Here is a 24,446-nt window from a genome sequence, read left to right on the forward strand (position 1 = left end):
TGCAGTGGTTAAGAATCTGCCTGCCAATGCAGGGGACACGGGCTCGAGCCCTGGCCCGGGAAGATCCCACATGCTGTGGAGCAACTAAGCCCATGTGCCACAACTACTGAGCCTGAGCTCTAGAGCCCGTGAGCCACAACTACTGAGCCCACATGCCACAACTACTGAAGCCTGTGCACCTAGAGCCCGTGCTCCATAACAAGAGAAGTACCAGGACAGTGAGAAGCCCGCGCACCGCAACGAATAGTAGCCCCCGCTCGCCACAACTAGAGAAAGCCCGCGCCCAACACAGCCATAAATAAATAAATAAATAAATAAATAAATTTAAAAAAGAATAATTAAAAAAAAGACTGGGTGCTAAGTGTTCTGAAGTCTCTGTCTGCATCTCTCAGGGGCTGGATTCTGAGACTCCTGGGTTAAGATTCTCAGGAAACCGGATCTTGAATCACCTGGATTTGTGCCCGCAGCAATGCTGAGGATTTGCTTTCTAGGGCTTTGACTCCAAACTGAGACCAACGTCATCCAAGCTGGGGTGGGGACTTGATGTTGGAAGTACGAGTGTCTGTCCAAGGCATACATGTGTCTATGTGTCCCTAGGTCCCTCTCCACAGTGGGCATGTGTGTGTCTGTGGGCATGGTGTCTTTGTGTGACAGTGGTAACTGGGTTGTGCACTGTGTGTGCACATGGCTGTGTGTAACTGTGTGCATACGTGTAGTGTGTGTACCTAGGTGGTGTATTGACCTGTGTGTGTGTTATTTATTCAAGACATTTTCCTGAGCACCTACTATGTGCCATGCTCTCTTCTAAGCGCCAGGATACACCAAAGAGCAAACAAGTCCCCTGCCCTGTGTTTTCATATTTGAGTGTTCATGAGGGGTACAAATGTCCCTTGATGCAGGTGGGGAGTGAGGGATGGTGCTCAGGACTCTGGACTCAGCAATGGATTCAGGGATGCGCCCTGACGCTGGGGCTGCTGGTGGCTTGAGGCCCTGGAGTGTATGTGGGGTAGGGGGTTGGGGGTTCCTGTCCTGTCCAGACCCAGATCCCGATGAGGCTTCGTTGTGAGCAGTGGGGGAGAATGGCCCAGCAACTTCCCAGGAGGCCCAAGACCTTAGGGTGACCGTCAAGGTGGCCTCAAAGGTAACACTCTCGGGACCTCCCTACTGGTCCAGTGGTTAAGACTCCACGCTTCCAATGCAGGGGGCGCGGGTTCGATCCCTGGTCAGGGAACTAAGATCCCACATGCCCACCCGGTGTGGCCAAAAATAAATAAATAAAGGTTACACTCCCTTAGGTCATGAGCCTTGGGTGTGGTTGTCATTACGGGAAGTTAAGGCCCCATTTTCAGAAGTAGAAGTGGCGGACAAGGGAGGAGGGGGGAATGGGGCGGAAGAAAGTCACGGCTGTCCCCCACCCCCCTCCCTCTGGCGCCTTGCTCTTTTTGAAGATGCCGGCTCAGTCACCCACACCCCACAGAAGACAACAGCACACGTCCCGGGCTTTCTCCATCATCTTCTGGGAGGTTTATTTCCAACCCCGCCCCTCTGAGACAGGAACCCGCCCCTCCAAGGCCCGGCCACACACCCAGGCCCGCGCCACCGCCCCGCAAGCGCAACCTTAGGCTATTCGGCCCGCAGGCGACAGCAGCGAGCTCCGGTCCAGTCCATGCCGGCGCACTGACAGTGGCACGTGGTCTCGGCGCGCACGTCCCACGAGCCACAGGCAGAGCCGCAGGTGCAGCTGGTGACGGCGAAACCTGCGAGGCGGAGCGAGGAGGAGAGAGCTTGGACTCTGAGCCAGAGGCTGCGGGCCTGGGGTTCCAGGGGAATGGCAGCGTGGGCGGCGGGGAGGCCGGGGGCCTGGACACCAGTGTCCTGAGGAAATGGTGTCCGGGAGTTGGGGGAAGGGACAAGGCTGGGAGTGCAGACCAGGACATTACAGAAGTAGAGGCTGAGACTCTGTGGTCCTAGAGAAATAGAGGCTGGACCTAGGGGAGGGGGTTATGGGGTACTGAGAACAGAACTGAGAGCCTGGACCACGGGTTCTGTACTCACCTGCGGGGCAAGTGACCAGGTGCCCCCTGGAGGTGACACTCCGGCAGTCCAGGCCAATGTTCCTTATTGCCGCAGGATCTATGGAAGGAGTGACCGAGGTAACTGTGAAACCGAGCTGCCCCTCCCCCAATCTCATGCTGCCCAGGCCCTGGTGGTTTGGAGACGGGCAGGGGGCTCAAGGAAACCGCCCCTGGGGAAGGCCCAGGGGGTTGGGAGCTCATCACCTCTCAAGATTCTGCTTTGAGGTGGGTGTTTTGGAGGGAGGAGGGTTTGGAGCTATTGCTAAAGGTGGAGCTGGGGGAAATGGGGTTGGGTTGGGTTTGGGGTTGAGATTTGGTTGGGGTTGGAGTTGGGGTTGGCTTGACGTTCGCTCCATGTCAGGAATCAGAGGGGCCCCTGAGGCCCCTGCCGAGGTTGGATGCGAGGGTGCTCACTTAGGGAGCTGGTGAGTTCCTGGATCTTCTCACTGATGGCTTTATCCATGGGACACGTCAACTTGCCACACACCAGCAGCCCCAGGACTGGGAGGAGGAGAAGGGAGAGAGCCTTCATCCTGTAGGTGCTGCAAGAGGGAACCGAGAGACCCCAGCTGCATCAGCCCCTCTCCAACCTGGGAAGGGTCAGGCCCACAGAATGTGTGGGATCGGGAACCCTGGGTCCCCACGGGGGACAGGGCTGGAGGCCCAGCTTTGCCCCTAAAGGCGGGAGCAACTGTCACTTACCCTCTCCGTGGACTCAGCAGGCCCAATTTTGGACACGAATGACGTGCCTCTGCCTCAGCTCTCTCTTTAAGGCCTCCGAGTGTGGGGCTTCCTGTCTTGGCTAAGACCCCTGGCATCCTGGGACTCCCTTCCCACATCCGGGGCTAAGAGGAAGCCCCCAGGGTAGAGTCCAGGGACCTAGTGGTGCCACAGCCTCTCCTTCAAGAGCCTTCCCTTCCCACATCCAGGCTGGGACTGGTCCAGAGGGTGGAACCTGGGGGATAATTCCAGGAACCAGAGTCGACGGGGCAGGGAGAGATACCGGAGCTTGCACGGAGGGGAGAGGCCACACAAACGTGCCCAAAATAATGTCCTTGTTTGAGAACTGCATGCCATGTTCATTCCCAAAAAGCGATCACCATAGAAGAGATAGATAAAATCATGGTTTATTCCTTCGATAGAATAATCGGCAATTGACGTGTGCAAACTACGGCCCATGGGCCAGATCTAGCCCACCATCTTTTTTTTTTTGGCCACACTGAGCATCATGCGGGATCTTAGTTCCCCAACCAGGGATCGAACACCCATCCCCCTGCAATGGAAGCATGGAGTCTTAACCACTGGACCACCAGGGAAGTCCCGCCTACCATCTATTTTGGAAGACTCATGAGCTAAGAATGGTTTTCACATTGTTTGGGTTTGTTTTGTTTCCAATATGGATGGATTTTTTAAAAATTGTGATAAAACACCCGTAACATAAAATGTACCATTTTAGCCATTTTCAAGTGTAAATTCAGCAGCATTAAGGCAGTGTGACCACCGAGGCAGACGCTGGAATGCTGTGGCCACAAGCCAAGGAATGCCAGAAGCCACCAGAAGCTGGAAGAAGCAAAGAACCAACTTTTCCCTAGTCTTTAGAGGGAGTATGGCTTGATTTCAGCCATACAGTGTTGTGTAATCATCAGCCCTGTCCATTTCCAGAACTTTCTTTTTACCATCCTAAACTGAAACCTTACCTATTAAACACTAAGTCCCACTTCCTCTTGAAGCCCCTGGTAATCTCTCATCTAGTTTCTATTTCTATGAATTTGCCTATTCATATAGCAAATAAGTGGAATCATACAATATTTATCCTTTTGTGCCTGCCTGATTTCACCGAGCATAACATTTTAAGGTTCATCCATGTTGTAGCATGGATCAGAACCTCATTCCTTTTTAAGGCTAATATTCAATTTTATGTCCATACCGCATTTCGTGTATCATCTGTTGATGGACAGTTGGGTTGTTCCCACCTTTTGGCTATTGTGAAGGATGCTGCTATGAACCTAGGGGCAGGACAGGATAAAGACACAGGCGTAGAGATGGACTTGAGGACACGGAGAGGGGGAAGAGTAAGCTGGGGCGAAGTGAGAGAGTAACATTGACATATATATTCACTACCAACTGTAAAATAGCTAGCTAGTGGGAAGCAGCTGCATAGCACAGGGAGATCAGCTCAGTGCTTTGCAACCACCTAGAGGGGTGGGATAAGGAGGGTGGGAGGGAGACGCAAGAGGGAGGGGATATGGGGATATACGTATGCCTATAGCTGATTCACTTTGTTATACAGCAGAAACTAACACAACATTGTAAAACAATTATACTCCAATAAATATGTTTAAAAAATTAAAAAAAATAACTTTTGAAGGATGCAAAAGAAGTGGGCAGCTCTAACTACAGGCAGGGTGAAAAGCAGAGAGAATGTGTGGAACCCCCTGGGGCTCCCCAGGGACTCAGTTTGAAAACTCTTAGTTCAGTAGCAGGAAAGAGTTATATATGCCCTGATAAAGAAATGTTCACATATTGAGGTCTGGGGAAGTCATTCTGGCTTATACATGAGTTAATGTGAATTTTGTGCTAGGTAAAACAGCCTGCTTGTGGCCTATGAAAACTACATTGTGCATCTGCTTTAATTATTAAAGAAAAGGGCACATTGACCAGAAGTAAAGAATGTCCGTGTTCAAAATAAAGATTAAAGCCCCTCTTCCTGGGATGCCAGGGCTGGTCCTCCTTTGATGATAAGACTCCCTTCCCAGGCGCCAAGGTCCTACCGACTCACTGTGTACATGCTGATCCGTTTTTATGAAACCTTGAAGGAGTGTCTCCCTGACTTCTTTGATGTTCTCTGTTCTTACAAGATATAAAACTGTGCTGAAAACCCTGCTTCTCCCAAGCAGTTTCTCAGAGTTTTCCTCTGAGAAGCTGTCTTCTGGGCTATAGTCCTCAGTTTGGCTAAAATAAAACTCTTTCTATTGCTATTATTGATTGTTTATTGATTATTGTCATCGATAGCCCCTTAATTCTCTTTAAAAAAAATCCCTTTATCCTCCCTGATTTCTACCAGCAAAACTGAGCTCTAGTGACCTTCTACATCTAATACTACTTAATACAATTCTAGAACCAGGTCTCTAAAAAGTACAATAGGGCAATCACATAACTACAATTTTTAAAAATCAATCTTATTGAGGTATAATTTCCATATAATAAAATGCATCTATCTTAAGTGTTCAGTTGCATACATTTTGACAAGTCTATATACCTGCATACTGCATGAATGTTTTGTTTTTCCCAAGTATTGCTTTTTTTAAAAAATCAGGTGTAATTTACATACGGCAAAATTCGCCCTTTTTACTGAGTTCTGAGTTTTGACAAATGCATACAGTTGTGTAACCACTGCCACCAAATACTTATAATTTAAATTATAATTGGAAAAAAAAGGAAGTTTCCCAAAGATTGAAGGAAAACCGTCCTGAAGTAACAGAGAAGGAGATTTTTTCTACCCATACAACTGGTTTTCCTGTGCGCTGCAGATCTTGTGAATATTGTAAGTGTTACCAGTTTGTTCTCACCTCTGTTAATATACGTCTGTCCTTGAAGTAATTTTGAACAAAGAGGCCTGTATCACTCAGAGGACTGGAAACTGTTGCCACTTGTTGTGAAACTGACTTCCAGAGGCAACCTACGCTTCTGACTGGTTGCCTTGCTACATAACTTGGCCTAGTGATGATGTCGCAATGACAGGTACCTCTGCCAATCAGAAGAGAATCATTGACACCTGCTTCCTGTCCCACAAGGATGAAAGAAAATAAAAGTAAAAGCCTTGATAATTATTAGAGAAATGCTAATCAAAGCCACAATGAGGTACCACCTCACACTGGTCAGAATGGCCATCATCAAAAAGTACAAACAATAAATATCATATATATATATATCAACACTGTATCACTGTGTTGTACACCTGAAGCTAACATGACATTGTAAATCAACTGTACTTCAATAATAAAAAACATAATAAAATTTTAAAAATTAAAAAAACTGTTGGTGGGAATGTAAATTGGTACAGCCACTATGGAGAACAGTATGGAGGTTCCTTAAAAAACTAAAAATAGAACTACCATACGACCCAGCAATCCCACTACTGGGCATATACCATGAGAAAACCATAATTCAAAAAGAGTCATGTACCACAATGTTCACTGCAGCTCTATTTACAGTAGCCAGGACATGGAAGCAACCTAAGTACCCATCAACAGATGAATGGATAAAGAAGATGTGGCACATGTATACAATGGAATATTACTCAGCCATAAAAAGAAATGAAATTGAGTTATTTGTAGTGAGGTGGATGGACCTAGAGTTTGTCATACAGAGTGAAGTAAGTCAGAAACAGAAAAACAAGTACCGTATGCTAACACATATATATGGAATCTAAAAAAAAAAAAAGGTTCTCAAGAACCTAGGGGCAGGACAGGAATAAAGATGCAGACGTAGAGAATGGACTTGAGGACACGGGGAGTGGGAAGGGTAAGCTGGGACGAAATGAGAGAGTGGCATGGACATATATACACCACCAAATGTAAACTGGATAGCTGGTGGGAAGGAGCCACATAGCACAGGGAGATCAGCTCGGTGCTTTGTGACCACCTAGAGGGGTGGGATAGGGAGGGTGCGAGGGACATGCAAGAGGGAGGAGATATGGGGATATATGTATATGTATAGCTGATTCACTTTGCTATAAAGCAGAAACTAACACACCATTGTAAAGCAATTATACTCCAATAAGGATGTTTAAAAAAAATTTAAAGAAAAGGGGAATGGTGTGGAGACGGGAGGGAGAGTCTGACCACAGCTTCCTGACAGCCTCCACCTTGCGCCCCATTTCACAGATGGGAAAACTGATGTTGGGTGAGGCTGAGTCACTCCCGAAGGGGAGATTTCAGATCCAGATTTGTTGGATGCCGGAGTCCTTATTTATTTATTTGGCCGCAGCTCTTGGCTTGTAGGATCTTACTTCCCGGACCAGGGATTGATCCTGCGCCCCCAGCAGTGAAAGCGCCGAGTCTTAACCACTGGACTACTAGGGAAGTCCCAGGAAAGAGTTTTATTTGAGCCAAACTGAGGACTAGAGCCTGGAAGACGGCCTCTCTGATAACTCTGAGGAACTTCCCCAGAGATGCATGGTTTTCAGTGCAGTTTTATATCTTGTCAGAACAAAGAACATCAAACAAGTCAGGGAGACACTCCTTCAAGGTTTCAAAAAAAAAAAAACAGATCGTCATGTACACAGCGAGTCGGTATGACCTCGGCACCTGGGAAGGGAGTCTTATCATCAAAGGAGGACCAGCCCTGGCATCCCAGGAAGGGAGGCATTTAATCTTTATTTTGAACATGGACATTCTTTATTTCTGGTCAATGTGCCCTTTTTTATATAATAAAATTTTTAATAATTAAAGCAGATGCACAATGTAGTTTTCATAGGCGACAAACAGGCTGTTAGCATAAAACAGGCTGTTAGCATAGGCCACAAACAGGCTGTTAGCATAAAATTCAAGTTAACTCATGTATAAGCCAGAATGACTTTCCCTATATCTCAATATGTGAACATTTCTTTGATCAGTATATATGTATTAAATCACTACGTTGTACACCTTAAGCTTATGTCAACGAAGCTGGGGGAAAACCAGATTCCACATTTAAGTATTTGTCTGTCTCCATCTGACTTATTTCATCCAGCAAATACTTTATGTAAGTCTATGTAGACGTTACAGAATGAGGCACGGTATGTAGTGGATGCTTCAAACGTAGCTTTTTTTCGGGAGGGGGATCAATATTTTCCCAGAATTTCCCCAGCCACAAACAGGGATCAAGGCTCTGGGTGGTCACTCAATGTGGAGGGGCCACCAGCCAGAACTTCCTCTTCCTGTCCTGTCCCCTTAATACCTCAGCCCTGGGGACCCCATCTCAGCCCAACAGGAACAGAACTTTCCCACTTTCGGGGCTATTTCCTCACCTCCAGGAGTCTTTTCACAATATTTTTGGCAGTAGCTGTTGGTTAACTTGTGTTTTCAGATTTTGAGCAACTTTACAGAAAAAAAAAAAAAAAGGGGGAAGCTTGCCTTGCTTCCTTGACATCTGCTGGGTTCCCCGGGGCCACTCAGCCCCTCCCCCAGAGGCCTCAGGCAATTCTTGCTTTGCTAGGGTCCTGGGGGTTTCACCATCCCACCTCCACCCCTCTCCGCCCAGCGGGCAGCTCCACCAAGTCTGGGATCCTCACTTTTTCGTTCTTTTTTAAAGCAGCTTTATTGAAGTATAATTTACATACCACATTCCTCCATTTCAATTGTACAACTCAGTGATCTGTAGTAAGTTTCACAGGGTTGCACAGCCATTACCACAATCCAATTCTGGAAAGTTTCTATCACCCCTAAAAGGAATCTTGTGCTCCTTTGCAGTCACTCTCTATTCCCACCCCCACCCCTAGGCAACCACTTTCTGTCTGTGAATTTGCTTACTCTGGACATTTCATATAAGTGGAATCGTACACTATGTGGTCTTTTGCTTCAAGCTTATTTACTTAGCATAGTGTTTTGAGGTTCATTAATGTCATAACATGTACTTTGGTCCTTGACTGAGCTGCGTTCCATCGCCTGGATGTACCACATTGATTTCCATTCACCAGCTGATGGGCATTTGGATTGTTTCCACCTTTGGGCTATTATGAATAATGCCATGAACGTTCCTGGACACGTCTTTGTGTGGATGTATATTTTCCTTTCTCTTGGGTGAATTCTTTTTAATGCAGGGTCAGTTTCCATTGTCTAAATGTACCGTAAAGTATTTAAACTTTTATTTTTTTAGTTTTTTAAAAAAACTGAAGTAGAGTTGATTTACAATGCTGTGTTAGTTTCAAGTGTACAGCCAAGTGATTCAGTTATACACACACATATATGTATTTTTTTTCAGATTCTTTTCCATTATAGGTTATTACAAGATACTGAGTATAGTTCCCTGTGCTAGACAGTAGGTCCCTGTTTTTTACCTATTTTATATATAGTCGTGTGTCTATGTTAATTCCAAACTCCTGGGAATTCCCTGGTGGTTCAGTGGTTAGGACTCAGCACTTTCATTGCCGTGGGCCCGGGGTTCCATCCCTGGTAGGGGAACTAAGATCTGCACAGTGCAGAAAAAAAAACAAACAAAAAAATAGAAATCCAAACTCCTAATTTATCTCCCCCGCTCACTTTTATTTTTAAGTAGAGCAAATTCAAGACCACAAACTTTTCCCTCCTGTTAACTTGGATGAGATATTGCTCTAGCAGAGCCCCCTGCCCTGCACAGCATGGGCTGAGAAGCCTCCCTGCTATGATGTGTCCCCATGTCCCCACAACCAAGAGCATCAGTGCTCACCACCCCAGGGGTGCCCTCCTGACCTTCTGAAGCCCTGATGCTGACCTGAGGAATCCTTTTTTCTCACTTTGTGGAGTCCTCCTTCTTGGCACATCCTGAGAACTACCGCCGGGGCCAGACCATCTTACAGTATTAAATAATAATGATGTATTATTATATTAATACTATATTATCGTGGTATATATTAATATATTATTATTGTGGCAGTCGGTGGTTCTTGGATGTTGCCTCTAAGCTTATACCATGACCACCAGTGACTCTGGAGTCTGTTCCCACCCCAGGCCTCCCCGATGAGCTCACGTGTCCAGCTGCCTCCCGGGGATTCAGCGACCTAATCCACACCCACAATAACACGTAACAAAACGCGCTAGGTTGTAACTTTCCATACGAACCAACTTCAGTAGTTGCTGAGAGTCCTTTCAAGAAGGATCCCAGCTGATTCCAGTGGGAGGAATGACAAGTTTGAAAATAATCTTCAAGAGATATTGGCAATAAATAAATAGATAAAATTTTAAAGTACAGAAAAAAAAATTGGGGAATTCCCTGGCAGTCCAGTGGTTAGGAATCCGCGCTTTCACTGCGGTGACCTGGGTTCGATCCCTCGTTGGGGGACTAAGATGCCACAAGCCTCGCAGCGTCGGGGAAAAAAATAATAAAATTAAATTTAAAAAAAAAAGGAAGAGATCGGAAGGAATCCATGGCTGCTAAAACCTTTATGTGGAGAATTGTTGGAAACCAGGGACACCTCCCGCCCGCCCCCAACCCACCGACCAATCGTAGGGACATGACATCATGGAGCTCCTGACGTGAGGCCTCACAGGACGCAGAGAGAGGGTGGATTTAGCGGTTACAGACGCTAAAGATCAAAGCAGCCAGCAAATTGAGCCACAGCGCCCCCTGGCGCTCGGAGCGCTTACCTACCTAGGCGGGTCCCGGAAGAAAACCGCGGCTTTCCAAGGAGGAGAGTGTAAAAGTTAAACTTTTAAAAAAAATTAACTAATTAATTGATTTGGGGCTGTGTTGGGTCTTCCTTGCTGCGCGTGGGGGCGTGGCAGCTACTCTTCGTTGCGGTGCGCGGGCTTCTCATTGCGGCGGCTTCTCTTGTTGCGGAGCACCGGCTCTAGGCGTGTGGGCTCAGTAGTTGTGGCTCGCGGCCTCTAGAGCACAGGCTCAGCATTTGTGGCTCGCGGGCTTAACTGCTCCATGGCATGTGGGATCTTCCCCCACCACGGATCGAACCCGTCTCCCCTGCATTGACAGGCCGATTCTTAACCACTGCGCCACCAGAGAAGTCCCTAAAAGTTAAACTTTTAAATCCATCTCCCTCCCACTCCGTCTCCCAGTAGAAAGGCTTCTCTGCCAAAGCCGTGGCGGGGGGCGGGGCATCCAGGGCCAGCCGTCTCAGTGGTCTGAGATGACTCACTTTCTCCCCTGCACCTCATCTACTCGACAGCCTTGCACGTCCATCTTTCTGCGCTATTACGCGTTTCGCATAAATCTTAGTAGAATTGCTGAATCGGAGGGGTTTTTGCTTCTCCAAGGCCCTACCTGCAAAACTGTCCGTGCAATTTTTCTGGGAAGAGTGTCTTTAGACTTCTCTGAATTCTCAAAAGGATAGGTGACCTCAAAATCAGGGCCAAGTCTTCCGTGGGCAGGGAAGGAGGGCCTCAAGTGTCCTGTGTCCACCCATGCCCCCCTGGTCCCAGTCTTGGAGGGGCCACAACTCCAGAGATGACAGGATGGAAATGGGTAGCGCTCCACTGGGGGGCACTATACCCAATTTACCCGCCCACCAGGGCCCCCTCCCAAGGCACTCATCCCAGCTGAGCCCCATCGCCAACATTAGACTTGGGGACCCCACCTGACCCTGCTCAGATCCTTTCTGTAGTTTCCCATCATCCCAGCAGGGGCCAAATCCTCACTCAGGCCTCAGGTGGCTCTCAGACCTTGTCGTCCCTCAAGACCTTTCCCTCTGGCTCCATTCTGCTCTCTTGCCTTTGCCTCCACTGTGCCCTCCCCTCCCTTCCCAGACTCCTCTTCACTTTCATTCTCTTAAGTGCCACCTCCTCCAGGAAGCCTTCCCAGGCTGCCCCTGAGTGGATTACCATGTTCTTGGGGCTCCCACAGCCACATGTGCCACAGACTGCCAGCCTGGCTGTGTGTCTGTGCCCCAGAGAGAAGGGCCTTCATCTATCTTATTCAGGCTGTGAGATTCACATCTCACTTTAGCTGCGTGTTATGGGCTGAACTGTGTCCCCAGAAAATTCATATGCTGAAATCCTAACCCCCATGCCTCAGAATGTGACTGTATTTGGAGACAAGATTTTTAAAAGATAATTAAGTCAAAACGAGGTCATTAGTGTAGACTTTAAGCCAATATGACTGGTATCCTTATAAGAAGAGGAGATTAGGGGCTTCCCTGGTGGCACAGTGGTTAAGAATCCGCCTGCCAATGCAGGGGACATGGGTTTGAGCCCTGGTCCGGGAAGATCCCACATGCCACGGAGCAACTAAGCCCGTGCACCACAACTACTGAGCCTGCGCTCTAGAGCCTGTGAGCCACAACTACTGAAGCCCGGGCGCCACAACTACTGAAGCCCACGTGCCACAACTACTGAAGCCCGCACGCCTAGAGCCCGTGCTCCACAACAAGAGAAGCCACCGCAATGAGAAGCCCGTGCACCTCAACGACGGGTAGCCCCCGCTCGCTGCAACTAGAGAAAGCACGCGTGCAGCAATGAAGACCCAATACAGCCAAAAATAAAATAAATTAAAATAAATAAATTTAAAAGAAGAAGAAGAGGAGATTAGGACACAGACACACACAGAGCGAAGAGCATGTGAGGACACAGGGAGAAGATGGCCATCTATAAGCCAAGGAGAGAGGGTTTAGAAGAAATCAACCCCGCCGACACCTTGATCTTGGACTCCCGGTTTCCAGAACTGTGAGAGAATAATCTCTGTTGTGTAGGTCACCCGGAATGTGGCACTTTGTTATGGCAGCCTTAGCAAACTAACACACCCAGTGAAGGGTCTGATAAGTCCTGCAGTTAGGAGCCCCTGTGAACAGCCTGGAGAAAGTGGGGGCGGGGAGGAGGATAAGCAGGGAGAGTTCTAACTCTCTGGGGTGGGAAATGGGCATCGTTTGCTGTGTTCCTCACACAAATGCAGATTCTGATCCTAGGAGCCTGAGAAGACCCCTGGCCTCGTGTGGCCCCAGGCCCCACTGAGACAGTACCTGAAGGGCTGGGGGTGCTGGGATACAGGGCCTGTTCTGCTTGTTAACACTACTACTGATGGTCCCATCGGAGCAGCCGAGATAACCCTAGTACCAGTAGAGGAGCAGCTGCTGTCATTTTCCGGTGCCGTCAGCTTTCGGCGCCATTTCACCTCCTCTGCAAAGCCACTGGCGTCATTGGCCCCCATGTTTTTGGAAGGGGGACCCAAGAAGTTGGCCAAAACCTAGCAGCTCGTAGATCTTGGAGCCAATATTCAAATTAGATCTTGGGATGCCCTCTGGAAGGACAACAGGATGGGGTGGGGCCTGAGGCACAGGTCAGGGAATGGGACCCAAGGGTGGCAGTCCTCGTCTAGCTCCCATGGAAAGAAAGTGAGGTGGGTGCCAGCTGGCAGAAACATGGAAGTTTATTTCTCTGAAAAGGGCAGGGGGCAGGTCAGGCGGGGGCGGGAGGGTCAGGGCAGGGAAATGTCCTCCAGCTTCTGGTCCAGCGTCTTGAGGTCATCCAGGAAGCGGGTCGGTGTGAGGATGTGTGAGGAGCCTGGGCAGGAGGATGGGGTTGGGGGAGTGGCCTCGGCCCCTGACACCCCCAGGTGGGGTGCTCGGGAAACCAGGCCCTGACCCTAAGGCCTCAGAAGGCTCACCCCTCGGAGAGAGGGGTCCACTTCTAGGTGACACCTTCCCTGGGAAGCCAAGCCCTAGCCCCTCAGGTATCCGGTATCCTCTCACCCAGGCCCTGTGGAGGCTCTAGGCTTTGGGCACCCAGAAGGCACGCAGCTGTCAGTCCCCCAGGGACCCACACACAGGGGCAGGCTCCCGGCCCCACCCCAGCCCAGGGGCCCCAGTCCTGGCCACTCACCGATAAGCACCTCCCACTTGCCATCAGTGGCCCTGGTCACCTCATAGGCGGCCCGCATCTCTGACATGGCCACACCGCCCACGATGTAGACGATAAGCCGGGGCCCTGCCCGGGCCTCCACGCCCGCCTTGTTCTTGTGCCAGTGGCCGAAGCGGGCGCTGCCCGGGGGAGACAGGGAAAGGTCAGTCGCAACAGCAGACCACCACCCCCATACCCAAGCCTCACCTCCCACAGGCCTGGGCACAGCTGGGGCGGGGGCATCCCTGGGCCTCACCTGACAGCAGCCTGGGAGCTGGGCGTGGGTGCAGGGTCAGACACGAAGGGCCACAGCTTCCGGTCCAGCCGGTCCTCCACAGCATCCTGGGGCCAGAGGAGGAGGCTGAAGAGAGGGGCCCGGGCGACGGGGTGCACGGCCTGGGGCCCCCTCCATAGGGTGTGTTCATGGGTCAAGATCCTGGCAGATGGGGGCCACCATCTGTGTCTCCAGCCCCTTGGCGACCCAGGACTCTGGGCCCCTAACTTCTTAAGGACCCTGCTCCTCCTCAGCTCCGCAGGGACCCAGAAGTGTGGGCCCACAGACCCTTGGGAACCCAGGATTCTGAGCTCCCTGCCCCTCAGGTACCCAGGAGTCTCAGCATGCAGAGTCCATGGGGACATGGGGGCCGAGGTCACCGGTCTCCAAGCAGGCGGAGGTGCCCGGACTCCACACAGACGGCAGGAGGCCAGGAAGCCAGGTCCCTGGCCTGGTCCTTTGTGTTGCTGCTACTTTTGGTTCCCAGAACGGGCAGGGACTGGCATGGGGAGGACAAAGGGGGACCCAGGGGGCTTTCTGGGGGGCAGGAGCGAATAGAGGGGGACAGAGGAGGGGACCAGCAGGTGGAGAGGAAATGAAGCTCCCCTATGAGGGACCCCTCTGACACCCCACTTCCTCCAGTGTGGGCCTGGGATTGCCCCCATGACAGCGCAAATCGGATGCCACAGGGATGCCCATAATGAAGGATTTCCCCTTAAGCCTGGGGGCTTAGGACGGTGATCAGGAAGAGGGCTGAGCGTTGCCTGGATAGGGGCAGGGGATGGGGGTCAGGCCCCAACCCCCCAGCAGCGGTACCTCCATCACATCCTTGATGATCGGGGTCCAGCGGGACAGCTGATAGGTGGGCTCTGAGCGCTCCCTCCGCTCCAGCCGGCTTGTGGTCCCACAGCCCTACAGGCGGGGCGGGCCGGGGTCAGTGGGGGAATCAGGGAGAAGGAGGCGGGTCATAAATGGGGCTGGGGGCTTGTCGGACTTGGGAAGGTTGCAGACAAAGATGGAGAAAGGGGACAGAGAGAAAGACAGAAGGAAGGAGGGAGACAGAGAGAGAGACAGACGCAGAGAGAGCGAGGAAGGGAAAATGAGAGAGAGGGAGGAAGAAATACAGAGGCAGTGAGACAAAGATGCGACAAACAGAAAGATCAGGACTAAGAGAGAAAGATGGAGACAGATGTGGGAGGACACAGAAGCAAGGGAACTGAGAAGTGGCGGACAGGGCGACAGACGGGCGCCTGGGAGAGAGACGGAGGACCAACCGGCAAGGGGAGAACATGAGAGATGCGCCTGGCCAGAGGCGGAGGCAGGGTCAGGGGAAGCGGAATGTGTGGAGGTCGGAGCACAGGAAGCTGCCATGTGTGTCCCGCCCAGGTCGGTGGCCCTCAGACCTCTGGGAGCCCAGGGTCAACTGTGTGCCCCATGCTGGTGACCCGGCTATCCGCCCCCGGGACTCGGACCACATGGACTGGGGCTCTGACTATGCCTTGCCCGCCCTGTTTCTCCTATGACTGCCGAGGCTGGGGACAGCCCTGGTGCCCCCCGGTCCCCAGACCCCACTCAAGCCTCCTGTCCTCCAAGAACCACATCATGCCCTGCGTACCCCTGCCCTGGTGACGTGCCCTCCGCCCCCAGTCACTGCCCTCTGACTCAGTGCCCGCTCCCCAGGCGGCCCCACCCCCATATCCGCCTCCCCCCCAGTCTCTGCCCCAGCATACCCCGGGGTTGGTGACAGTGCCGCCCAGCTGTTCCAGGTTCTGGATGAGGCTGCTGTGTGCCTGCACGTTGGCGTGCTGGATCAGCTTGGCCAGGTTCTCCTCGCTCACACCTGGAGGAGGCCGATGGGTGGGCTGACGTGGATGGGATGCTCACGGGGTTGTGGGGGAGGGGAGGGTGGGGGGACAGAGGTGGCCATGCACACTTCTGGGTTGAGGGGCTTGCGGTGGGGTGAGGAGGTGGCAGAACCATGACAGGAGCAGCCTACAGTTCAGAGACCCTCGGGACCAGGGGAGCCACCAGGCTGGCGCGGGGGCGTTCCTGATGTTAGAATTCTGGATGCGAATCCCAGAGGGGGTAGTAGACTGGGGGACCCTCTGGAATCAGTTGAGGGGGCCAAATTTGGAGACGTCATAGATTTGCAGGCTCTCCATGCCAACGGAGGCCAATGGAAGGAGGCCCAGGGTCCACAGGGGTATCTGTGGGGTTTGGGGGCATCCCGAGGGCAGGGCAACTGTGGGGTTTAGAGAGTCCCAGGATCACTGGAGACCGCGGTGAGTGGCGGTATACCAAGGCCCCCCCTTGCCCCCTACCCACCATTCCGTAGAAGAATGTAGAGCAACAGAACCCGGATCTTGTCGTAGGCTGGCACTGCGGCGTCCAGAAGCACCGGCACGATCAGCTTCATGGCGTCCTTGATCTTCTCACCCTCTGCGTCAGAGCCCATGGCTAAGTCCTGTGGGGCATGGGGGTCAGCCACTATGTGGGGGGACGGGGCGGGGCAGGACCATCCCAGGGGGCTCGGCAAGACCTTTGGGCTTCATTTCATCTGACCACCAGGTCTCTGAAGGTTCTACACGTGTTCGCAGAGAGGCCCCACCCCTCGCACACGCCCGTCCTCTCCATAGGCTCCACCCCCTCGCAGCCCCAGCCTCTTCCCCACGGGCCCCACCCCTCACACAGGCCACACCTCTCCATAGGCCCCGTCCCTTACCCTGGTCCTACCTTTCCACGGGCCTGGCACCCCCACAAGCCATACTCTACCCCAGAAAACGCCCCTTCACAGGCCCCGCCTCCTTCACAGGCCCTGCCTCCCCACAGACCCCGCCTCCTCCACAGACCCCGCCCCCCACGCCCAGCCTCCCCTCCACAGACCTCACCCCTGCCCTGGGCTCACCCCACCTGCTCCACACTGCACAGCTTCTCCACAGAGCCCTTGAAGTGCTTCATGCAGTCATCAGCTAAATGCAGGTGCGTAGAATACTGAGGGGCAGAGGTGGGAATTGGGGTAACAGAGGTGAGCCAGGGTGGAGACGGGGTGGCAGTTGGAGGGGGCAGGTTCCCCGCCCCCGCTCACCTTGTTCAGCTCCTTCTGGTACTGTGGCATCTTTTTCAGGATGTGGGACAGGTCTTTGATGTTGGCCTGGGGACAGGAAGGAGCGTGAGCCAGGCCCTGCCTACCGGAGGCCCCTGCTGCAGGCTAGGGATCCAGACTGAGGCCCCGCCCCCATCTTTGGGGGGGAGGGGCGTTCCTCCCAAGCTGCCCACCCTGACACAGGCCCACACCCTACCTTGTCTGTGGTCAGCCTCTTGCTCTCACAGAATGTCTTCAGGAGCTCCGTGACCTTCCTGGCAGTGAGAGTGTGCAGGGGGCAGGATGGGGACGGGTGCCAAGACCGTAGTTTGACGGCAGAGTTGGGGGGCATTGCACGGCCAGGGGATGGGAGCCAGGAGACACAGGCCACGTGCGAGCCCACACTGGGGACGCACCGGGGAGGCCAGCGGAGGGGTGTGGCTCGTGGAGGGGCGCTCACCCACAGCGGGAGGCCATGTACCCGGTCCACAGAGGCGTGGGAGGGGGTGGGGACCGCGTGCGGAAGGGCCCATACCCCCGGCGCCCACCACGTGCCCGTACTTGGACACATCTGCGATGTGCATGTGCCGCAGGTCCACCCACAGGTCATCGTCCTCGTCCAGCAGCACGGCCTTCTCCCGGGCCTCGCTGAGCCCCGTGGTCTCATACCTGGGGGAGCAGGAGACATGAGCGTCGGGCGCACTGGCTGAAGACCCAGGTCCGCAGTGATGGCAGATGGCGAGTCCCGGGGTCCACCCACCTGTACGTGTCCTGCTCGATGTCCAGCAGGTCATAGGCCATGGCCTGGAAGGTGAGCTCGTGCAACAGTGGGGACACGGGGTCGGCCGCCCGGTCCATGATGAGGAGCTGTGAGCGACTTTTCTCAGGGCCCTGGGGTGGAGGGGGTGGGCAGGGATGAGGACATTGACCCTGACCCTGGCTGGGCCCTCCCCCCACCTCCCCAGAAAGCCCCCTCACCTCGCCCAGACTGGGAGTGTCTGCCTTGAAGGCGTTCAGCTTGGCTAGGACGGCGTGGGCCAGCTGGGCCGTGTCCTCTGGGCCCCTGGGGGTGGGGTGGGCAGATGTGGGGGGGGCTCAGGGCGTGGGCTTGGGGAGGGCCAGGCGCAGACTGGGGGTCGGGGATGGGGTTAGGGACCAGGGTGAGGACTGGGGCTGGGGTTGGAAACAGGATGGGGTCAAGGTCAGAGGGTGGCATCCAGGTGGGGTTCCCACTTATGGTAGCGGATGGCCGGGTACTCTTGCAGTGTGGCGCACAGGGTGGCGATCTGCTGGGCCAACGCTTCGAGCTGCCGTGCCCGCTCGCTGGCACGGAAGGGGCAGTAGAGATTGTAGGTGCTGTGCGGGGCATCCAAGGAGAACACCTGGGAGGGCACAGAGCCGCCGCTGGAGGTGTAGCCTTGCCCAACTCCAGCAGCCGCCACCTGCCACTCCCTGGGGCTTCCTCTGGTCTCTGGAGCCTGCTCTGCCATCTAGGAGGCAGGCCTGGGGTAGCCCCCAACTCCTGTCTAGAGAAGGAGGTGGAGAAATACCTCAGTCCCCTCCAACTTGGGACGACGCTGAGGTGAGCTCTATGCTGCCCCCTGCCGTTACCCAGTGGGACAGTACTCCGGGTGCCACAGCGCTAGGAGCTCATTCCGCCCAGTGTTGGCTCCTTTGCTTTCTGATTCAGTGTCCCCTTTACTTGTCTTGGTGCCTGTTTCTGAGGGAACCTGGGACGTTTGGTGACAGACCCCCACCCCTTCCCAGGACTAGGCTGGGCTGTACCTGAGCCTCGTACGGGAGGAAGGCAAGGTGGATCTCTTTCAGCGTCTTCACCACCTTCGCCAGCCGGGAGCGGCCCAGCTCACAGAACAGGGGCTCGGGGCAGGCTGGGGTGGGCAAGAGGGGGCATCAGGCCAGGGCAGCCCACACACCCCCTCGCCCTGACCCCCACCCCACTGGCTCTCCTCACTCACTGTCGGTGAAGAAGATGTGTGCCGCTTTGTAGGTGAAGGTCGGGGTCCCCTGGAAGTCTGCGATCAGGGCCTGCACCGACTGAGGAATGCGGATCACTCTCCAGGCCTGGCCCCTAGACTGACCATCCCCTGCCCCAGCCTCCAGCCAGCTGCCTGTCCCCCATACACTGCAGACATGCGCGCACACACCCGCTCACATAGGCACCTTCTCCGTGGGGCTCAGCAGATAAATGGCCTCCAGACTGGGGATGGGTTCTCGCCGTTTGTTGATGTCCTCCACAACTAGTAGGAACAGAGGAAGGGGCACATGATGGCAGTGGGGCCAGGGCACATGGGGAGTCTCTGACTCAGGGAGCTGGACACTTGGGAAGGAGGGTCAGATCCTGGAGTGAAGCAGGGGGACTGCACTCCCTAAGGGTCCAAAGCAGGAGGTGCACACCCACGGGTCACACAGCTAAGAGCTACATGGGCAGGGTCCTGCACATTCGGGGGTCACATAGTCATACCCCTTGGGGATCGCCCATAGAAAGTTATCCATTCTGGACGTCACGCACTGAGAGTCCTACATGGGGTTCCACATACAGGGGCTGCACAGCCATGGGCTCCCAAATCAGGGCTGTCTGTGCGGTAAGCTGCATATTTGGGAGTTCTGGAGAATTTGAGGGGATCCCACACTCAGGTCCCATCTGGGCAGCATGGGGTGGGAGTGTCCACTCACTGGTGATGCCCTCAGCCAGGATGTCTGACATCTTGCAGCAGGACGACAAGATGCGCATACTCGGGTGGTCCATGATGAGCACCTGTCCAGATGGATGGACAGATGGACCGGCGGACAGACAAGAGGGTGGGAGAGGCTGAACCTGTCCCTGAGGAGGGGCTGGGGCAGTGGGCAGGCCTGACAGCTTCAAGAGCTGGTTGAACACGAGGACCCAGGACCCCATCCCCAACCCACCGCATCCCAGACTGGCCCACCAGACCCCACCTCTGTGGACCAGCAACCTCCTTAAGGAGTTGGAGGGAGTCCCACATTCAGGGCCCCCCACATGGGTTTGGACAAGGCATTGTCTCACCCCTACCTTCCACTCCCCATCCTTCTTGACGCTCCGAATGACTCCGCTCAAAATTTCTGCGGGGAAGTGAGGGGCAGGCTCAGGATGCCAGCTCCTCTGGTCCCACCGTGCCCCCAAACCTTCTGGGTCCCGGGCTGGACCTCCATCTGAACTCACATTTATTCCTCCCCCCAGTCCTGTGAGGTGGCTCCTAGTCACCCCCAATTTATAGACAGGGCCACTGAGGTTCAGAGAAGAGAAGTAAGTTGCAAAAGTACCCTCAGCACTTAAGTGGTGAGTGCCTGAGGCATAAGTAGCCACTGGATAACTATGCTTTAGATAAACGAATAACTGGAAAGCCAAGACTCACATAACAGGTCTACCTGCCTCCAGAGCTGGGCTCTCAGCCTCCCTATCTGCTACTCAAGTACTCCTGGCCTGTATATTTCAGCCACACCCTCATTTGACCTCCATCAGTTTCCCCTGGACCAGAACACAGGACCCCTGGATCCCTGGTCTGAGGCATGCCTGGCTGTGGTCATCCCATTACCCAACATCCAGCCTCAGTTTCCTCATCTGTATAATGGAATCAGCGATTCTCCTATCTCCCCATTAACTCCTATGTAGGAGACTCCTTTTTCAGTTGGGGTTTTGGGGGTTTGAGCCACACTGGCCCCTGCCTAGTGGAGGGAGTGGATAGGCAGCCCCGCCCGGCAAGAGTGTCGTGTCCACAGTTATCATGACGGCCAGGGCGGAAGGAGCCGCTGAGGCCGGAACTACCGGAGGTGGGGGAGGGGGCGACCTCCACCCCTCCCCCAAGAACCCAGCCTGCGGGGCCTGGATGCCTGGGTCCTCTAGCTGCATGGGGTTCGTAGCGACTGGGCAAGGAGGAAGGCGTCCCCCACCCATGGACCTGGATAGGGGTCCGGACGCGTCGCCTGAGCACTCTCACCACCTGGGGTCGCTGACCAGCGCACCCAGGCCCGGACCCCGTCCGCACCAGGGGCCCCAAGAGTCCAGCTCGCCGGACTTCGCCCGGCTGAGATCCGGGAGTCTGGATGTCCAGGTGTGCCCTCCCCCCGCTGGCACCCTAGGGGGCCCAGGAGTCCCTGCCCAGCGCCTGTCTACGCCACCCTTAGTCTGATTCCTTTAGGTCCCCGGAGTTCTGTCTCCCAACTTTGTTCCGCTCTCTCAAGGGAGGGACGGGACATCCAGCTGAGGCCAAGTCCCCGTCCGCCCCCTCGAGCGTCAGGTGCTCGATGCCCAGCCAGGCCCCCAACTCCCCGCCGCTTGGGTCCCAGAGTCCGTGCGCACCCGGCCCCCCGCCCCCAGGAGGCGGCACTCACTCTCCCCCACCACCGCCTTCAGCCCCGAGGGCGCCATCTTCCCCTAGGGGCGCCGCCGCTTCCGGGTCTGTCCCAAGGTGGGGGCGTGGCCCTGAACGTCATCCACGTGGACTCCGCCCCGCGGGGCCTGGCTCCCGCCCCCTGCGCACCTGGCCCCGCCCCGCCGTCGGTTTTCAGAGAGGTTGCTGGGTTCCGTGTGGAGACGACCCTCGAATGAGTCCACGCAGACGCGCACCAAGTCGCCGGACGACGCACTCACAGACGTGAGCTCAGACACACTTCCCTAGCTTGTGTGCAGCGAGAAAGTGGGATCGCAAGGCAGTAATAACCTCTTCATCTTCCCCAGGCACAGCTCCACCCTGCCCGAAGTTTCTCTTTGTCTGAAAGATACTGTGTGCCCACCCGGAGCCGCGGGGCCACAAACCCGTGCCCCACTTATCTAACGTACCCGAGTTTAGCAGCAGCAGCGGGCTTAGGCAACACTTGATAAACTGGGGAGGAGGCCTGGAGGGATGGTTGAAGCTAAGCCTGTACCTACTGTGTGCTAGGGACCCGTGCCAGGTTCTCAGTCGATCCTGCCAGAGACCCTGACGGGAGATGCGGGATAGACAATGAAACAGGGGCTAGGCCGGACCCTTGTCCAAGGCCACGTGATGAGTAGGCCTATTGCAATCTGAAACACGAGTCTGTCCCCGGGAGGTATGCTGGTCATGGCCTTGCTGATACGCACGTGCATTCAGTGGCATGCTCAACGGCTTGCATACTCTCTCTCTCTCTCACACACACACACACACACACCTCAATTCACGCTGGACTAGAAATTTCAGGGCCTGCCCCTGCTGTGCACCAGCAAAGGGCTGACACCTTGTCATGCAAAGGGCCCAGTCCAGCAGCACCTCATCCTTTAAATGAGGATTTAAAGTGTGACACACGTGTGTGAATGCAGAGTCCTAAGCTCGTTCATTCCCGAACCCATGCTTTTATTTGACCATGTTTCTTAAGAGTCGGCCAGGTGCCAGGTCCTCTGCCACTTTCATGGGACAGGCATGGGACTGACCACAGTGAATAAGACAAGAAAGCCTGCCAGGCAGCACTTAAAGTTGAATGGAGGAGGAGGGGATAGAAAATAATCGGTTATGCCTTAAGGAAATAAACAGTGACCTGATAACAAGTGCCACAGTGGGGGGCGCTTTATTGAGGGTGGTGCCAGAGGGGTACCCTATGGGTGTGGCCTTTAGGCTTAACCCTGAATGACATCAGGGAGCAACCATGCAGAGAGAAGGGAGGGATGAGCTCAGAGGAGTGGCTGGAGTGAGGTGAGGATGGAGGGTCTACGGAGGCCAGACCTCTGTGGGACGTAGTAGGACTAACCCGATTTGCCTTGGATTGAGGGGTTCACAGGACCCAGGGCTTTCAGTGCTAAAACTGGGACAGTCCTGGGCAAACCAGGATGGCTGTTCTCTCTATGTAGGAGTTTGGGGTTTTCTTTCCTTTTTCCTTTTATTTCTTTCTCTTTCTCTTTCCTGCTCACCTTCTCTTTCTCTCTCCCCCTCCCTCCCATCCTCTCCTTTTCTCTCTTTCTTTCATAGTTTTATTGCAATATAATTCACATACCATACAATTTGATCACGGAGAGCATACAATTTAATGGCTTTTAGCATATTCACAGTTGTGTATCCATCACCAGTCAATTTTGTTTTTTAAATTTACTTTATTGACATATAGTTGATATACAATGTTAATTTGTGCTGTACATCAAAGTGATTCTGAGAATATACATATATGTATATATATATATATTTTTAATTAATTATTTATTTTTGGCTGCGTTGGGTCTTCCTTGCTGCACGCAGGCTTTCTCTCGTTGCGGTGAGTGGGGGCTACTCTTCATTGCCGTGCACGGGCTTCTCATTGCGGTGGCCTGTTTGTTGCAGAGCAGGGCTCTGGGCGTGCTGGCTTCAGTAGTTGTGGCACATGGGCTCAGTAGTTGTGGCTCATGGGCTCTTTAGTTGTGGCTCATGGGCTCAGTAGTTGTGGCTCGCAGGCTCTAGAGCGCAGGCTCAGTAGCTGTGGCTCACGGGCTTAGTTGCCCCATGGCATGTGGGATCTTCCTGGAGCAGGGCTCAAACCCGTGTCCCCTGCATTGGCAGGCAGATTCTTAACCACTGCACTACCAGGGGAGTCCCTATGTATGTATTCTTTTCCATTATGGTTTATCACAGGATATTGAATACAGTTCCCTGTGCTGTACAGTAGGACTTTGTTGTTTATCCATTCTATGTATAATAGTTTGCATCTGCTAATCCCAAACTCCCAATCCATCCCCCATTCTCCCCTCCTTGGCAACCACAAGTCTGTTCTCTATGTCTGTGAGTCTGTTTTTGTTTTGTAGATAAGTTCATTTGTGTCATATTTTAGATTCCACATATAAATGATATCATATGGTATTTGTCTTTCTCTTTCTGACTTACTTCACTTAGTATGGTAATCTCTAGGTCCATCCATGTTGCTGCAAACGGCATTATTTCATTCTTTTTCATGACTGAGTAATGTTCCATTGTATATATTTACCACATCTTCTTTATCCATTTCTCTGTCAACGGATATTTAGATTGCTTCCATGTCTTGACTATTGTAAACAATGCTGCAATGAACACTGGGTATATCTTTTCATGTATCTTTTCAAATTATAGTTTTGTCTGGGTATATGCCCAGGAGTGGGATTGCTGGATCATAATGTAGTTCTATTTTTAGTTTTTTGAGGAACCTCCACACTGTTTTCCATAGTGGCTGCACCAATTTACATCCCCATCAATGGTGTAGGAGGGTTCCCTTTTCTCCACACCCTCATTAGCATTTGTTATTTGTAGATTTTTAAACGATGGCCGGCATAACCAGTCAAGTTTAGAACATTCCCATGATCCCAAGGTGCTCGGGTTTTCTCCTGAGGACAGTGGGGGCCAAGAGAGAGTTCTGAGCAGGGGAAGGAAGGGACCCTTGCAGCTCCTGGGAGGAAAGATGGATTGCAGGGGCAAAGGAGGGAGCTGGGAGATCCTGAGGAAGCTGGGACCACCTCTAGCTTCTCAGCCTGTCCCCTGGTGGTGAGGCTCTGTAGGGTCTGC

The 24,446-nt window shown here is 53.4% G+C and overlaps 2 protein-coding genes across 7 annotated transcripts; both read right to left on the reverse strand.

Annotated features, from left to right (window-relative positions):
• Nucleotides 1-1,514: 1,514 nt before the first annotated feature.
• RETN (resistin) lies at nucleotides 1,515-10,870 on the reverse strand. Of its 5 annotated transcripts, XM_067733947.1 has the most exons (5): nucleotides 10,404-10,529; nucleotides 2,778-3,030; nucleotides 2,490-2,617; nucleotides 2,056-2,133; nucleotides 1,515-1,757 (listed from the first exon to the last, which is right to left on the reverse strand). In XM_067733947.1, exons 2-5 carry the CDS (start codon nucleotides 2,912-2,914, stop codon nucleotides 1,624-1,626), a joined length of 477 nt encoding a protein of 158 aa, XP_067590048.1. In that variant the 5' UTR covers nucleotides 2,915-3,030; nucleotides 10,404-10,529; the 3' UTR covers nucleotides 1,515-1,623. The 5 variants fall into 5 exon arrangements, with proteins under 5 accessions (XP_067590048.1, XP_067590051.1, XP_067590052.1 ...); XM_067733950.1 differs by lacking the exon at nucleotides 2,778-3,030 and having other exon boundaries at nucleotides 10,404-10,870; XM_067733951.1 differs by lacking the exon at nucleotides 2,778-3,030 and having other exon boundaries at nucleotides 10,400-10,535.
• A 2,239-nt stretch (nucleotides 10,871-13,109) lies between these two features.
• Nucleotides 13,110-21,450, reverse strand: STXBP2 (syntaxin binding protein 2). Of its 2 annotated transcripts, none has more exons than XM_067733945.1 (19): nucleotides 21,325-21,450; nucleotides 20,006-20,055; nucleotides 19,648-19,729; nucleotides 19,135-19,211; nucleotides 18,930-19,008; nucleotides 18,739-18,842; nucleotides 18,187-18,335; nucleotides 17,932-18,016; nucleotides 17,714-17,844; nucleotides 17,515-17,622; nucleotides 17,171-17,228; nucleotides 16,957-17,022; nucleotides 16,782-16,862; nucleotides 16,197-16,335; nucleotides 15,602-15,711; nucleotides 14,688-14,783; nucleotides 13,854-13,939; nucleotides 13,580-13,737; nucleotides 13,110-13,261 (listed from the first exon to the last, which is right to left on the reverse strand). In XM_067733945.1, exons 1-19 carry the CDS (start codon nucleotides 21,359-21,361, stop codon nucleotides 13,176-13,178), a joined length of 1,782 nt encoding a protein of 593 aa, XP_067590046.1. In that variant the 5' UTR covers nucleotides 21,362-21,450; the 3' UTR covers nucleotides 13,110-13,175. The 2 variants fall into 2 exon arrangements, with proteins under 2 accessions (XP_067590046.1, XP_067590047.1); XM_067733946.1 differs by lacking the exon at nucleotides 21,325-21,450 and adding an exon at nucleotides 20,529-20,647.
• Nucleotides 21,451-24,446: the final 2,996 nt, after the last annotated feature.

The sequence above is a fragment of the Pseudorca crassidens genome, chromosome 3 (genome assembly GCF_039906515.1).
Source record: "Pseudorca crassidens isolate mPseCra1 chromosome 3, mPseCra1.hap1, whole genome shotgun sequence".
Lineage (NCBI taxonomy): Eukaryota > Metazoa > Chordata > Mammalia > Artiodactyla > Delphinidae > Pseudorca > Pseudorca crassidens.